The 15,835-nt window shown below is 40.7% G+C and overlaps 1 protein-coding gene across 12 annotated transcripts in view; it reads right to left on the reverse strand.

The window, feature by feature from the left end:
- Window positions 1–15,835, reverse strand: part of RFX3 (regulatory factor X3) — a 340,088-nt gene that overhangs the window by 24,690 nt on the left and 299,563 nt on the right. For all 12 annotated transcript variants that reach the window (XM_051846155.2, XM_051846152.2, XM_051846162.2 and 9 more), the window contains 2 exons: window positions 12,333–12,541; window positions 11–164 (listed from right to left, as the gene is read on the reverse strand). In XM_051846155.2, the coding sequence (XP_051702115.1) occupies window positions 11–164; window positions 12,333–12,541 (363 nt within the window). The remainder of the gene's footprint in view (window positions 1–10; window positions 165–12,332; window positions 12,542–15,835) is intronic.

Below are 15,835 nucleotides of genomic sequence, written 5' to 3' on the forward strand. Positions count from 1 at the left end.
CCTCTCTTACCTCACCCATGACTGCTATGGGTGTCTCTCCCGTTGCCTGAGCAACACGGTGCTCCACCAGGTAGAACATATACTCATCGTAGAGTAGACGGATCAGGTGGAAGGAGCCAAAGCTAGCAGCACTGCGTAAGGTTAAGTCCCGAATAACCATTGAGCTGTTCCAAGACAAAAGACATATAGGTAGACAATTAGTGGCAAGGGTCAGAGTTCAACCTATATTCCCTCTTAAAATATGTTTAAAATAGTGGTCTCTTTCTTTTTTTTTTTTTTTTTTTTTTTTTTTTTTTTTTTTTTTGACAGGCAGAGTGGACAGTGAGAGAGAGAGACAGAGAGAGAAAGGTCTTCCTTTGCCGTTGGTTCACCCTCCAATGGCCGCCGCTGCAGCCGGCGCACCGCGCTGATCCTGGCAGGAGCCAGGAGCCAGGTGCTTTTCCTGGTCTCCCATGGGGTGCAGGGCCCAAGCACCTGGGCCATCCTCCACTGCACTCCCTGGCCATAGCAGAGAGCTGGCCTGGAAGAGGGGCAACCGGGACAGAATCCGGCGCCCCAACCGGGACTAGAACCCGGTGTGCCGGCGCCGCAAGGTGGAGGATTAGCCTATTGAGCCACGGCGCCGGCTGAAATAGTGGTCTCTTTCAAAAGATATCAGGACTAATTATGAACACTAAATTACTCATTAGATTTGCAGAAAGAAGAGACATACATTTACAAATATATAGGTTGATATTCTGAAGACTTGTTTTGCAACACATAATTGTAAAATATCAGGCAACTGGAAAAAAAAGAAGACTATATTTTGCTTTCTATTTCATTTTCAGCCTTGTTCAAATGCAAGCAACTAATATATCAAATTTTCTATGCTTAATTTGGCTGGTGACAGATCATCACTGTACATTTGAAACTCAGAGGCCCTGGAGTCTGACTCTGGCTCTTTGTTAATTGATTTCTAACCCCCAACAGACTATTTCCCTGAAATTGCATTTCTTTTAGGTGAAAATTAAAGCAACATTTTAGCTTTCTTTGTTATTTCAAGGATAAAATGAATTAAGGGATATGAAATCAATTTATGAATGAATAGAACACTACTTAAATACAAGTGACTGTGATTTTAATATACAAAGTAATCTCAAATGGAAGAGTTAGAAACATACCAGGGGATTCCAATTCAATGCCATCAAGGTGGCATGTACCAATGCCATCTCACTAGTCCCAGTGATCAATTTCTGTTCACAATTGATCATAATGATAGGACTAAGAACCAAAGGGATCACATAAACAGGACTAGTGTCTGCAAATACTAGCTGATAGAATAAAAAAGGGAGAGAACGATCCAACATGGGAAGCGAGATACACAGCAGACCCATAGAATGGCAGATGTCCTAACCAGCACTCTGGCCTCAGAATCAGCCCTTAAGGCACGCTGATCTGGCTGAAAAGCCCATGAGAGTATTACAGGCATGGAAAGCCAAAACACTCTGGCAAAAACAAAACAAAACAAAACAAAACAAAAAAACCCTACATGAAAGATCTCCGCGAGTGAGATCCCAGTGAAAAGAACAGGTCATTAAAGAAGGAGGTACCTTTCTCTGAAGGGAGGAGAGAACTTCCACTTTGACTGCGACCTTGTCTAAATATGATCAGAGTTGGTGAACTCAAAAGGCTTCCATAGCCTTGGCGACTCATGACAAGAGTCTAGGGTGATTACTGATGCCATAAACAAGAGTGTCAATTTGTTAAGTCAACAACAGGAGTCACTATGCACTTATTCCTCATGTAGGATCTCTGTACTTAATGTGCTGTACATTGTGATTTAACGCTATAACTAGTACTCAAACAGTATTTTTCACTTTGTGTTTCTATGTGGGTGCAAACTGTTGAAATCTTTACTTAATATATGCTAAACTGATCTTCTGTATATAAAGAGAATTGAAAATGAATCTTGATGTGAATGGAAGGGGGGAGGGAGAGGGGAAGGGGAGGGTTGGGGGTGGGAGGGAAGTTATGGGGGGGAGCCATTGTAATCCATAAGCTGTACTTTGGAAACATATTCATTAAATAAAAGTTAAAAAAAAATACAAAGTAAGAGAAAGTATGCTTCCATTGTTCTTTGTTTATGGCAACAAGAATGGGGATTACTATAGGATGATGGTAGAAAACTTCCAATTTGTTGGACCTATTTCTTTTTTTTTATTTTTTTTTTATTTTTTTTTGACAGGCAGAGTGGACAGTGTGAGAGAGAGAGACAGAGAGAAAGGTCTTCCTTTGCCGTTGGTTCACCCTCCAATGGCCTTCGTGGCCGGCACACTGCGCTGATCCGATGGCAGGAGCGAGGTACTTATCCTGGTCTCCCATGGGGTGCAGGGCCCAAGCACTTGGGCCATCCTCCACTGCACTCCCTGGCCACAGCAGAGAGCTGGCCTGGAAGAGGGGCAACTGGGACAGAATCCAGCGCCCCGACCGGGACTAGAATCCGGTGTGCCGGCGCCGCAAGACGGAGGATTAGCTTAGTGAGCCGTGGCGCCGGCCACCATGTGGTCTTAATGACCGCATAAAAATGTTTAAGGCTCAAGGATTAGCAAGGGGGCCAGGTTAGGTAAAGGGTAGTAGTTATAGGTTATTCAAGTTTCAGCCTTCAAGGTTTCAGTCACCTAGTCTCAACTGCAGTCTAAAAATATTAAACTGAAAATTCTAGAAATATATAAATCCTAAGTTTTAAATAGAATGCTGTTCTGAGCAGCTTGATGAAGTCTCATGCTGCCCCGCTCCATCCCCCAAAGCAGCAGGCTGTGAACCGTCCCTCTGTCCCGTGTACTGCAGGCTGTATACACTACCTGACCTTGAAGACTCAGCAGCCATCTTGGTTATCTGATCAACTACTCCAGATCTTGTGTCCAGCAGTCTTAATTCTACTTAACAATGGTCTTTAATTGCAAGAGTAGTGATGCTAGCAATTTAGATACCCTAAAGAGCAGCCATAAAGTACTTCAAGTGAAAAGGTGAAACTTCTTGGGTTTAAGGGAAGAAAGCAAATTGTGTGCTAAGATTGCCAAGGTGTAGTAGGAACAAACTTTTTATATGTGGAATTGTGAAGAAGCAAAAAGAAATTCAAGCTAGTTCGGCAGTCATACCCCAAATAGCAAAAGTTATTCTCACAGTGAAAAATAAGTGCTTAAGATGGAGAAAACAGTACACTTTAGGGTTCTGTACTCTGTGGATTCAGACACCCACTGCGGTTATCAGAATGAATCTCCTGCAGATAAGCAAGACTACTGTGTGATCTTAAGAAAACTACTCACACCACTGCACTGCCACATAATGATATTTTCATGATCTTAAACAGCATTTCTAGTGAATTGTTTCTTAAATATCTTATTACATTCTTTAAGTTTATAACTTGATGAGTCACTAAAATAGATGAATGCCTTCACTTATGTGCCAAAGATATATGACAAAATTCTGCTTATAATTTTATCCATGCCTTTCCTAAAGTTCAGTGACACATTTGTAAAAACAATTTATAAGAAAAAAAAAACAGCTATTTGGGGCCGGCGCTGTGGTGCAGTGGGTTAACGCCCTGGCCTGAAGCACCAGCATCCCAAATGGGTGCTGGTTCTAGTCCCAGCTTCTCCTCTTCCAGTCCAGCTCTCTGCTGTGGCCTGGGAAAGCAGAGGAAGATGGCCCAAGTCGTTGGGCCCCTGCACCCACGTGGGGGACCCAGAAGAAGCTCCTGGCTCCTGGCTTCGGATCGGTGCAGCTCCAGCCGTTGCAGCCACCTGGGGAGTGAACCACTGGACGGAAGACCTCTCTCTCTCTCTCTGCCTCTCCTCTCTCTGTGTAACTCTGACTTTCAAATAAATAAATAAATCTTTTTAAAAAACCAGCTATTTAATGTTTTCTATCTACAGAAAAATATTAAAATGTAGCCCCCGTGCAATAAAACACAAAAATACAAACATAATAAATGCTATGCGACATTTTACCCCATACTAATACAAACTTGAAGTAATTTTCCATGTATGCAGAAGAATATTTGCTCCTACCTGCATCTGTATTGCTGAAGAAAGCAAAAAAATACTTAATAAGAAGCCTGAAGAAAAAATGGCTAACAAATATGCAAAAAATATGATTAATCATATTTGGAATTGAAAAAAGCAAAGTCAAGCAAGATACCACATGTTACACAGGGTACCATAAAAGATTAAAATACCTAGTGTGTTCTGGGAATAGAACTTTCCAACTGTCTCATCTCTGTAAGAATATCATCAAGAAACTTTGGTGGAGGGGAATTTGACAATATTTGTATAAATGTAAAATGTCAAATCCTTTGATCCAGAAATTTCAAATCTAGAAATTTATACATATGTGCAAAGACAGTTTTGGTTGCAGCAATATTTGTATCAGTGAGAAACTAAGTAGAAAAACTAAATATCCACTAGTGAGATGCAAAACAAATTATGGCCCATTTATATGTGGGATTTTATGCAGCTGTTTGTTCTTTTAATTAAAGATTTATTTATTTGAAAAGCAAAGTGACAGATAAGGAGAGACAGAGAGTGAGCTTCCCTCTCCTGGTTCACTCCCCAGATGGTCACAACAGGTATGTCCTGGCCAGGGCAAAAGCAGGAGTCAGGAACTCCAACTGGGTCTCCCACGGGGTGGCAGGAACCCAAGTACTTGGGCCATCTGCTGCCTTTCCAGGCGCATGAGCAAGAATGCTAGATTGAAAGGGGATCAGCCCAAACTAGAACCTGCGCTCTGATATGCGATGGCAGTATTCTAAGCTATGGCTCAACCAGATGTGCCACAAAACAGGCCCCCTAAGCAATAGTTTTTAAAAATGAGGTAAACATACAAGTTATAATATGGAAAAATGTGCAGGATATATTAAGCTAAAGAAACAAAATATATGAGTGCATTTATATAAAATCTCTACACAATTAAAAAATCCCTACCCTTAAGTAAATGGAAATATTTAAAAATCTATTAGTACTATTATTTATTTGAAAGGCAGGTGAGGAAGGGAGGAGAAAGAGAGAGAGAGAGAGAGAGAGAGAGAGAGAGAGAGAAGGGGGGAGAAGAGAGAGGTATTTTCCATTTGCGGTCTCACTACTGAAATGTTTGCAACAGCCAATGCTAGCTGAGCCAAGCCACAGCCAGATATGAGAACTCCATCTGGGTCTCCCACACAGGTGGCAGGGACTCAGTACCTGAGCCATCATTTGCTGCCTCAGAGGCCCATTGGCAGGCAGCTGGATCAGAAGCAGAGATAGAAATGGGACTTGACCAGGGATGTGGGTATTCCAAGAAGTGGTTTATCACATTGTGCTACAATGCAAATCCTCATTAGTCACTTTATTTTTTTTAAAGATTTATTTATTTTGAAATTCAGAGTTACAGAGAGGGAGAAACAGAAAGAGAGAGACCTTCTGTCTGCTGGTTCACTCCTCAAATGCCCGAAATGTCTAGTGCTGGGTCAAGCCAAATTCAGGTGCTAGGAGCTCCATTTGGTTCTCCCACATGGATGGCAGGGGCTTAAACACTTGGGCCCTCTTCTGCTCATTTTCCCAGGCCATTAGCAGGGAGATGAATGGGAAGTGGAGCAGCTGGGACACGAACTGGCACTTATACAAGGATGCTGGTATAACAGAGAGTGGCCTTACCTGCTATGCCATGATGCCAGCCCTGCTGTTAGTCTCTTTAAAAGATTCATAAACTACTTGTCATATTTATCTGAAGATATAACTGTGTACAAAGGTAATCATTACAGTGTTTTTATAAATTTTATCAGAAAACTGAAAACCATCTAAATGGTAATGAGTAGGTAAATCTTTAAATATATATGGAGTACATATAATGGAGTATTTTGATGTCATTAAAGTTGTTTCTGAGGATATTTAATGAGAGGAATCCTTAAGATGTAATGTTAATAAAAAATGTTAAGGGAATCTATACATATTATATTTTATATATAAAATATATATATAAGATTTCCAAATGTAAGCAAAGTATATATATAATATATAATTATATAATATTATATATATTATATAAAGGAAAGCTAATATTCTATGGCAGACAACTGGATTCCAATTAACACTAAAAGAAAACATTTTACCAGGGATTATCTCTGGATAGTAAAATTATGAATGAGCTAAGTTTATTTCTTGTATAGTTTCTGTATATCACAGGTTTTTCTTCTGTTAGTACACATTAACTTCAGTAAATAGCACATTTGTTTTAAAACCTGACATTCATTATAATATAGGAAACCAATCTTGGATCAGTTGAATACCAACAAACCTTTGCAAGGGTAACTATCATAGACATAGAATAAATTCTTTATATATTTACTGACTCATATATTAGGGCTTTCTATTTATCTTAAAATATAATAACCCTGAATCACATAGATTACTAAGAAAAATGTTCCTAATGAGGAGTTTTCTGATATAATTACTGAAATGCAAAGTCAATTATCTTTTTACTCATTTAATAGATATTTATTGTGTTCCAGGGTCTTGCTTTAGAGTAAGTCATGCAAAAGTTTGGTTAAAAAAAAAAAAAAAAAGAGGGCCGGCGCCACCGCTCACTAAGCTAATCCTCTGCCTGTGGCGCCAGCACCCCGGGTTCTAGTCCTGGTTGGGGCGCTGGTTCTGTCCTGGTTGCTCCTCTACCAGTCCAGCTCTCTGCTGTGGCCCGGGAGTGCAGTGGAGGATGGCCCAAGTGCTTGGTCCCTGCACCCCATGGGAGACCAGGAGGAAGTGCCTGGCTCCTGGCTTCGATCAGCGCAGCCGGCCATAGCGGCCACTTGGGGGGTGAACCAATGGAAAAAAGGAAGACCTGTCTCTCTCTCTCTCACTGTCTAACTCTGCCTGTCAAAAAAAAAAAAAAAAAAAAAAAAAAGCTTACCTGCAGCAAGAAGGACAGTCAGTAAATGCACAAGCAGATTGGAAATACAAAGTCAGGTAGTTACAAATCCCATGGGTTAGGGTGAGGCCGGAGAGTGCCGAGGGCAGGCAGTGTAAGTTAGGTATCGGGAAAATCCTGAGGGGTTCATAGCTAGGCAGGCACTGGGCTGAAGCGAGGAAATGAACCTGGGGAACACGTGGTGAAGAGCTGTGGTTGCCAATGTATTCAGAGAGCAGCCAGGAGGCCCATGTGGCTGGAGGACAGTGAGCAGAGAGGGACACATGACAGGGCCTGGAAGTCACTAGCAGCTGGACTGTGCAGTGCCTTGAATGCCACAAAAAGACCTGTGCATTTCATTAAGGTGTTTCAGAAACCTTTGGATGATTAGGCAACCACTGTATTTCAGTATAACATGAATATGCACTAGCAAATTCTATTAGAAATTTTTCTAAAAATCTGTTGGTTTTCAATTATAATAGCTATTTTTTAAAAGTACTGATAAATGTATCACAAAATTATTGTCATATGTTTGGAAAAGAAGCAGTTCAATTGCATTATCAATGCTGTGTGTACTTTATTCACACTGTATTGGACCTCTGCCCTACACACCAAGTATTAAATGACACAATTAACAGTTTAATTGGAACCCTATTGTCCGATTCAGACTTCTGTATGACTGTTGCAAAATTGACTCCACTTAATTTCATGTTGCTAGGTTACCATGAATTCAACTCCTTTTAAAATCAGAGTTGTAAACATCAATTATTTTATAATGGATGAGAAATGCATTTGTGTATTTATCTTTCTAACTTACAGTGTGGAAACTGAAACATACACTAACTCTAAACATACATACTAATGCTCAATCCACCTCTGTACATTGGAGCATGCATCAGACTCTTCCTAAGAAGACAGGTGAAAACATCACACCTGTGACCCCCACGTGAACTCTGTCTTTGAGCAGTGCTCAGAGTTCAAGGTATTGGTTTCTGGAACATTTATATATTGTCAGGGTACAAGCAAATGTGGTTCTCTTCCCCTCCTTTCCAGGCATTTTTACAAATGGAATATTTGGATGACTGTCAGGGTGACCCTGAGGAATGCTCAATGCACAATGCACAATGCACAACCTGAGAAATGGCCCATATACTTTGCTATTTCTATCTGGGAAAGGCAGTCACTTGTTTTTCCTACTTCCCAGGAAGCCAACATTAGCCATTCAAAAGCCAGGTTCAGCAAGGAGAGACCCCTGTTCGGCACAGAGTGTGTGTGTGCAGCAGTATACCAAATGCAACCTCCAAGATCCTTTGCCAGTAGATTTCTAGATTTCTGTGCATGTAAATTTATACACAGAACTTTAGAAATTAGGAGATTAACTAAAAGATGCAGGATCTATGAATGTGACTGCCGAATTTACAATGGCACTTATAGACTCATAAATTTTTGGCAATTATGATGCCAAAAACATTTTTAAAATAATGTATTTCTGCTTTTCTGATAGTCTGTGAATGCAGTTTTCAGTACTCAATATGTTCTTATGCCTCAGTGAAAACCAGCTCATATATTAAAGGGTCTTAAGTCTCTCTGCTATTGACTTGGTCTACCAGCAGGAGGGACACATTTGTCTGAATGTGCCTTTCCTTCTGTGGCCCTGAAGTGTATGCCTTTGAGTCTTTTTGAAATGAAAATAATAGCCATAATGGTGTCTAATAATAACAAGCCAATTATCCCCAACTCAGGGAGGACAGAGGGCAGGCAAGTGATGATCTACTGGGTTTGTGTATCTGCAGAGAACAAGAAACACAAGTAAGTAATTTTCTCTCCTTTCAAGATACCTGCAACAGATCTCTGTGGAAAGAAGGCTGCAGGGGTGTATTTCTAAAATGATATCAACCAAATATAGAAAGAGAAAAACCACAGGAAGGAGTAAGGGCAAGGTTGACATCAACAATGTAAGAAAACAGCGGAAGGGAAAAAGCAAAAGCCTTGCTTTCTCTGATGCAGAGGATGTCTGTGTCTTCGGTCAGACACGTTTTAGGACAGTGTTATTCCTGCTTCTACCCTTCACTCATGGAACATGTATGTCAGGCCATGGTCATTATTTTCTGGGGAAAAAACTGATGAATAAAATACCAACTTTCAAGTGAATGGGAAAACATCTGAGATCTGCTCTCAAATTAAAATTTTGAACTCCACCATTATTAGCACTGTTACTACAGACACTCTGAGGACACCATGACAATGCTTTCCAAACCTTCCTGAAGTATCAAGGAGCAAATGAAATTTCTCATCAACACCTAGATCAAAACCCAGCACTGACATCACTGTAGACTACCAGCTGGGCAGAGTCAAAGACCTTAGTAGTGAACTTCTCAATTCACGTGAGCTCAAAGAATTAAATAGATGAGAAGCAGAAATATGGAATTACACCAGTATAAAAACCAAAACAAAGCAACAATAAAATGGTAGCAGGCTTTCTTTCACTGCATGTGACTCTGGGATAAACACTGGAAAGCATTAGGACACAGGGATAATTTAACTCAATTACACAGAAGTGGCTTATCTATTACCTTCACTTCATCGGTGTTAGAGTATAGCAAATAAAGCCACTGCCTGTAATGCTGGCATCCCATAGAGTTGCCAGTTCATGTCCTGGCTATTTCACTTCCAATCCAGCTCCCTGGTAATGGGCCTGGGAAAGCTATGAAAGATGGTCCAAGTGCTTGGGGCCCTGCACCCACGCGGGAGACCCAGGTGAAGTTCCAGGCTCCTAGCTTTGGCCTGGCCAGGACCATTTGGGAAGTGAAACAGCAGATGAAATCTCTCTCTCTTCCTCTCTCTTCTCTCTCTCTGTCTCATCCTGCCTCTGTAGGTCTGTCTTTCAAACAAATAAATAAATCTTTAAAAAATAATTTCAGAGAATTATAAAAAAGAAAGAAAAATCAGGCCAAGTCAGAGGAGACATAAGTCATTTATAGTAAAAATCAAAGCAACTGTCATCATGATTCAAAGAGCTCTGGTGCCATCTTTACAAAAGCGATGAAAACAAGGTGGGAATCTTATATCCTGGTCCTACTGGGGTCACAAGTACTTCCAATTCATAAATTTATTTTTATTTATTTATTTATTTATTTTCTGACAGGCAGAGTGGACAGTGAGAGAGAGAGACAGAGAGAAAGGTCTTCCTTTGCCGTTGGTTCACCCTCCAATGGCCACCGTGGCCAGTGCACCGTGCTGATCCGATGGCATGAGCCAGGTACTTATCCTGGTCTCCCATGGGGTGCAGGGCCCAAGCACCTGGGCCATCCTCCACTGCACTCCCTGGACAGCATAGAGCTGGCCTGGAAGAGGGGCCACCAGGACAGAATCCGGCGCCCCGACCGGGACTAGAACCCGGTGTGCCGGCGCCGCAAGGCAGAGGATTAGCCTAGTGAGCTGTGGTGCCGGCCCAATTCATAAATTTATTCTACCATCTCTTCTAACAGTCACCTTTGGACTCACCATTGACATTCACATGGCAACCACAGTGACAGTCATGGATATGCCCTGTGGTCATGACTTTCTCATATTTGCATGGCAGCATGGGTTATAAACTAGGAATTACCTATTCATTTAAATAGCATTGGCTTTTCAGCCCAAGTCAGTGGGGCTTTCTTTCACTAAAGAATCAAAATAAACTCTACAAGAACAAATGCCAGTGTTAAAAAGGTGAACTCCCAGGCTGGCACTGTGGTACAGCAGGTTACGCTGTTGCTTTTGATGCTGGCATCCCATGTTGCAGTGCCTGTTGCTCTACTTTTGATCCAGCTCTCTGCTAATGCACCTGGGAAACTAGCAGAAAATGGCCCATGTACCCACCACCCACATGAGGGACCCAGGTGGAGTTCCTGGCTGCTGGCTTCAGCTTGGGCCAGACCTGGCTGTTGTAGCCAATAGGGGACTGAATCAGAGAATGGAAGATATCTGTCTTTCAAATAAATGAATAAATAAATATATATCATTTAAAAAACAGAACTTATATAACTTAGGAAAATAAAATTCCATCAGCCAATTCCATCATGTGTGTTTCTGTGTGCATATTATCAATGCTGACCTCCACTGCTAATAAATGCCGTTTTTAAACCTTGCAGCAGTATTAAGGTCAATAAATAATTTTTTACATCATCTATTATGTAATCAGAAAGCCTCTCTCTCCTGGATTTCTTCTATGTCTATAAAAACATAAATTTTCTCTATACTATGTTAGTCAAATGGTGATTCACATTATTAATAAGCTATGTTACATTATTGACTGTACATTAGAATCACCAGCATAGTTCCTTGGAAAACAAAGAAACAACTCACCCATTTCTCTTCCCCCTCTCCCCATTCCCTTCTGGTCTACCAAGATTCTGATTTCATATGTCTCAGGAAGCAGGAAGGAATTTTTTTAACATGTACAGCAAGGCTATCAAACAGTTGGAATTAATACAATTAAGAAAATAACTAGATGGTTATGTGCACACCTTAGAATGACCTGGAGCACTTCAAAATACAGATTGCTGGGGTTGGGCTGTGGTGGACTGGATAAAACTGCCACCTGCAATGCTGGTATCTCATATAGGCAATGGTTTGAGACCTGGCTGCTCCACTTCCAATTCAGGTCCCTGCTAATGCACCTGGGAAAGCAGCAAGGGATGGCCCAAGTCCTTGGGTCCCTGCACTCATGTGGGAGACCTCAACAAAGTTCCTGGCTCCTTACTTTTAACAGGCTCAGCTCCAGCCACTGCAGCATTCAGAGAATGAACCAGTGGATGGAAGATCTCTCTTTCAGTCTCTCCCTGCCACACCCCAACCCCCCTCCACACACACACACACACACACACACACACACACACACTGTAACTCTTTCAAATAAATAAATAAATCTTTAAAGAAAAATACAGACTGCTAGATCTTTACAGATTCTGATTCGTGCAGATTTTGGATGGGGGCCCAAGACTGCATTTCTTATACATTTCCAAGTGACAGTGATGCTAGTGGGGTAGAGAGCACAATTTGAAGATCAATGAACAACAGAACCAAAGAAACGTGGTATGAAGACCTCAAGAGAGAAGTTTAAACTATGGAAGCTGCCAGAGTAAGGAGTGTGGCCTCTACAGTACTGCTGAGCGCACTATCCACACTGGAATCCTAGATGTTCACACCTGAGAATACATAGAGCTTTTAGCAAGAACATTTCCAATTCTAGCCAAGTTTACTTCTATAAATCTCTTGGTTTGTTTCCGTGCTGTCATAATCACTGAGCTCGGTTGAGGACAGTTCTAACAAGGAGTCCTCACAAGTTAAAGTCTTCACTTATCTCTTTTGTCCGAGAGGCTCTCTCCTATTGACAGACTAAGGAGAAGAAATCTCCAGAACAGCTAAGACGTTACCTGTAGAAAGACCATTTTAGCAGAAATTGCCGGGCGGCTTTTGGGAAACTGGGCCTTCCTTCGTAGGGTTTCAGGGCTTGCATCATCACATTGTCAAGCCACGCGGCCCACTGCTCCAGAGTGCTCTGCTGCTGTAGCGTCATCTTGAAGTCTGTTTCTAGTCTTTGAACCATGTTGTCATCACACTGACACACCCAGGAAGCCTGCTCCTGGACACAACACAGAAAGCAAAGCAAAACTCAACTCAGCATCTTCTCACGGAATGTCAGCACGAAGAAGAAATGCACAAGGGGGAAATTATAATAAAAGCATCAAACAGTATAAACGAACTGAGAAAATAAACACCTACCTGTCAGTTGTTAAGGAAAAACCTTTGGCAGTTGTAGGGCTGTACTACCTCTCTTTGTTTACTCTGGTACATGAGATGTGGTGGGATTAAAAGCATGACCTGGTTTTTCTACATTAGCTAGACTGTGCAAAAGACTAAAATACGTGATTACTTAACAAAACTAGAAGCCCAAACCTACAGTATGCAGCCTTTCATTTTCTTCAGTTTTCATACCGTCTCCCCCTAACCCTCAATCCCCACCCTGTGAGGCCAAACTTCCAAATTCACATGAGAAGATTCCTGAGGTAAGTCAGATGGATAAATAAGTCCAATCAGCCAAAAAACGATCTCTTAAGAGCAGAACAGAAACAAATATTCTGAATGGTACTAGGTAGAAGCATATGCTGTAGGAGCTTATGGATTGGGAACAAAAATCTCAAGGGCTTTCAAGGCAAGGCTATAAATGCAAATTAATTCACAGGACTTAAAACAACAACAAAAACTCTTCTGAGAAAAATGTAGATTGCTACCTGCCAAGAAATTTGATTCTTGCAATTTTCCTCCTGATTCTGACTGGGGGGCTTCATGGTTAGCAGCTGCAATGCAAACTGGTACTTTTAAAGCTACTCTCCAGTGGTTGCCATAAATTTTATAATGATTCTAGTCCTACAATGCATGTGAGGATTAAAAATATATTCTCTCAAGGTCAAAATGCAACTATTTGGTAATATAATATTTGACTGAGAGCCAGAAGATATGGATTATAAACTAGGTCTTGATCAACCAAACTGACCTCTGGCAATTAATTCCATCTATGTGGGCCTTAGTTCCCCTAAGCATAACATTTGACAAATAAAAGTTAACAAGAATTTTTAAGATGTGTTTGGATAATTTTGTCAAGATGGGCTTCTCTGGTGATGTGTCTGTAAAAGTCTTAAGTCTGTCTGTAGAATATTGTGAGTATGTATGTGTTTTTCTGGAAACAAAAGTATCTACAACTTTTATTCTATATGGTTGTCAGTTCATTCCAATTACCAATTTCAACTGAATAAATCTCAAATCTCCAATCCCGAGTTTCCACATCTCTCCTGATCCTACAGACTTTTATCTATTCAGGGTCATTTCAACTTGGAGGCACTTCAAATGCAAAATGCCTCACCCTCAGGTTATCTGATTTCCCCAGGGAAATCCATGGTTCTGACTGCATCTCAGGGGCTGAGATCCACTAGTCTGGTTTCTTTTGTCTAGCGAATCATAAATTCTTTCAGCTGTTACCATCTAAACATCACTTTCACATATTGTAAGTACATGAAAATGTAATGCTAGAAAAAACTGAGAGTACAAGCAAGTCAAAGGAACAAAATATTTAGAATATTTAAAATTGCAACAATAAAGAATGCTACTTGATGTATATAACCCTTCAGGCTCTCACATTCATATAAAAATACATGTATTTATTCATACAAAGTACTTTAAAAAGAACATGTAAAATAGTATAATGAAAAAATGTGCATATATTTCAAAATTTTCTTGTATCAAAATAAACTTACCTCTTAATTCCATTTTAACACAAACTTTTTGTTTTAACACAAATGTAACTTCATATGTAATATATGCAACACTATACTTGCTTATATATTTATCCTTATCCATATGTAAATATTAACATAAAAGAGAATTATATTATATGAAACTACATACTCTGCTTAAAGATTTTAACTATTTTTCTACTGAGGCAAATGTGGAGTTGTATCTGTTTTCAGTGAATTAATTTGTTTCATTACATTAATATATAATTATATCACCAATTTCATACAGTTAGACATTTGTTGACTCCTACATTTTATTATTATGAATAAAGCTAGAATTAGTAATCTTGTAACTTTATCTTTGTTATATTCACACTTATTATGATAGATTTATATAAGAAGAATAGCTAAGATCTTTTAATATACACTGTCAAATGACTCTAATATTTTTCATATCAATTTAAGGGTCCCTGAGGACTCCCAGAAGACACTTCTTTTTTCTTTTTTCCTTCTTTCTTTTTTTTGACAGGCAGAGTTAGACAGTGAGAGAGAGAGAGACAGAGAGAAAGGTCTTCCTTCCGTTGGTTCACCCACCAAATGGCCACTACAGCCGGCGCTGTGCCAATCCGAAGCCAGGAGCCAGGTGCTTCCTCCTGGTCTCCCATGCAGGTGCAGGGCCCAAGCACTTGGGCCATCCTCCACTGCACTCCCCGGCCACAGCAGAGAGCTGGACTGGAAGAGGAGCAACTGGGACAGAATCCGGCGCCCTGACTGGGACTAGAACCCGGGGTGCTGGCGCTGCAGGCGGATTAGCCTAGTGAGCCCAGGCACCGGCCCCCAGGGGACATTTCTGAGCATCAAGAAAGCGATAGGAGGTAGTGTTTTATTCTTTCATTAACATCTAAGCATTCTTTTTATTTGATAAAAAAATACTTGATACTCACCACTTCCACCATTTTTAAGAGCACAGCACTCTTTGCTATGCAAGAGATCTCTAGAAGTTCTTCAACTAAAAAAATGGAAACTCTATACCCACTGTAGGGGAGGTTGTTCTGGGTTTGTATATTGATAACAGGAAGGAGAACCTTACAGGCATCTGTGGAAGAATTTAGTTTTATTTCTTACCATAAGTTCAGACTCATTATTTACTTGGGAGTTAGATTTTTGCCAAGAAACATTTTTGACCTAAAATGTAACTCAGAGAAATAAAATTATGGCACAGAGGGGCGGTGTTGTGGCTCAGTGAGTTAAGTTTCCACCTGCGGTGCCGGCATCCCATTGGGCGCTGGGTTCTAGTCCTGGCTGCCCCTCTTCCAATTCAGCTCTCTGCTATGGCCCGGGAAAGCAGTAGAAGATGGCCCAGATGCTTGAGCCCCTGCACCCATGTGGGAGACCTGGAAGAAGCTCCAAGTTCCTGGCTTCGAATCAGCACAGCTCCAGCCATCACAGCCACGTGGGGAGTGAACCAGCAGACGGAAGACCACTCTCTGTCTCTCCCTCTCACTGTCTGTAACTCAACTTTCAAATAAATAAATACATCTTTAAAAAAAAAAAAAAAACTATGGCACATTATTTTGGTTTATCAAACTCTAATAAACCTTTTTTTAAGCATATTTGTCAGTATCACCCTTATGCATTCTTATGGA

This window comes from Oryctolagus cuniculus, chromosome 1, assembly GCF_964237555.1.
Source record: "Oryctolagus cuniculus chromosome 1, mOryCun1.1, whole genome shotgun sequence".
NCBI classification, from domain to species: Eukaryota; Metazoa; Chordata; class Mammalia; order Lagomorpha; family Leporidae; genus Oryctolagus; species Oryctolagus cuniculus.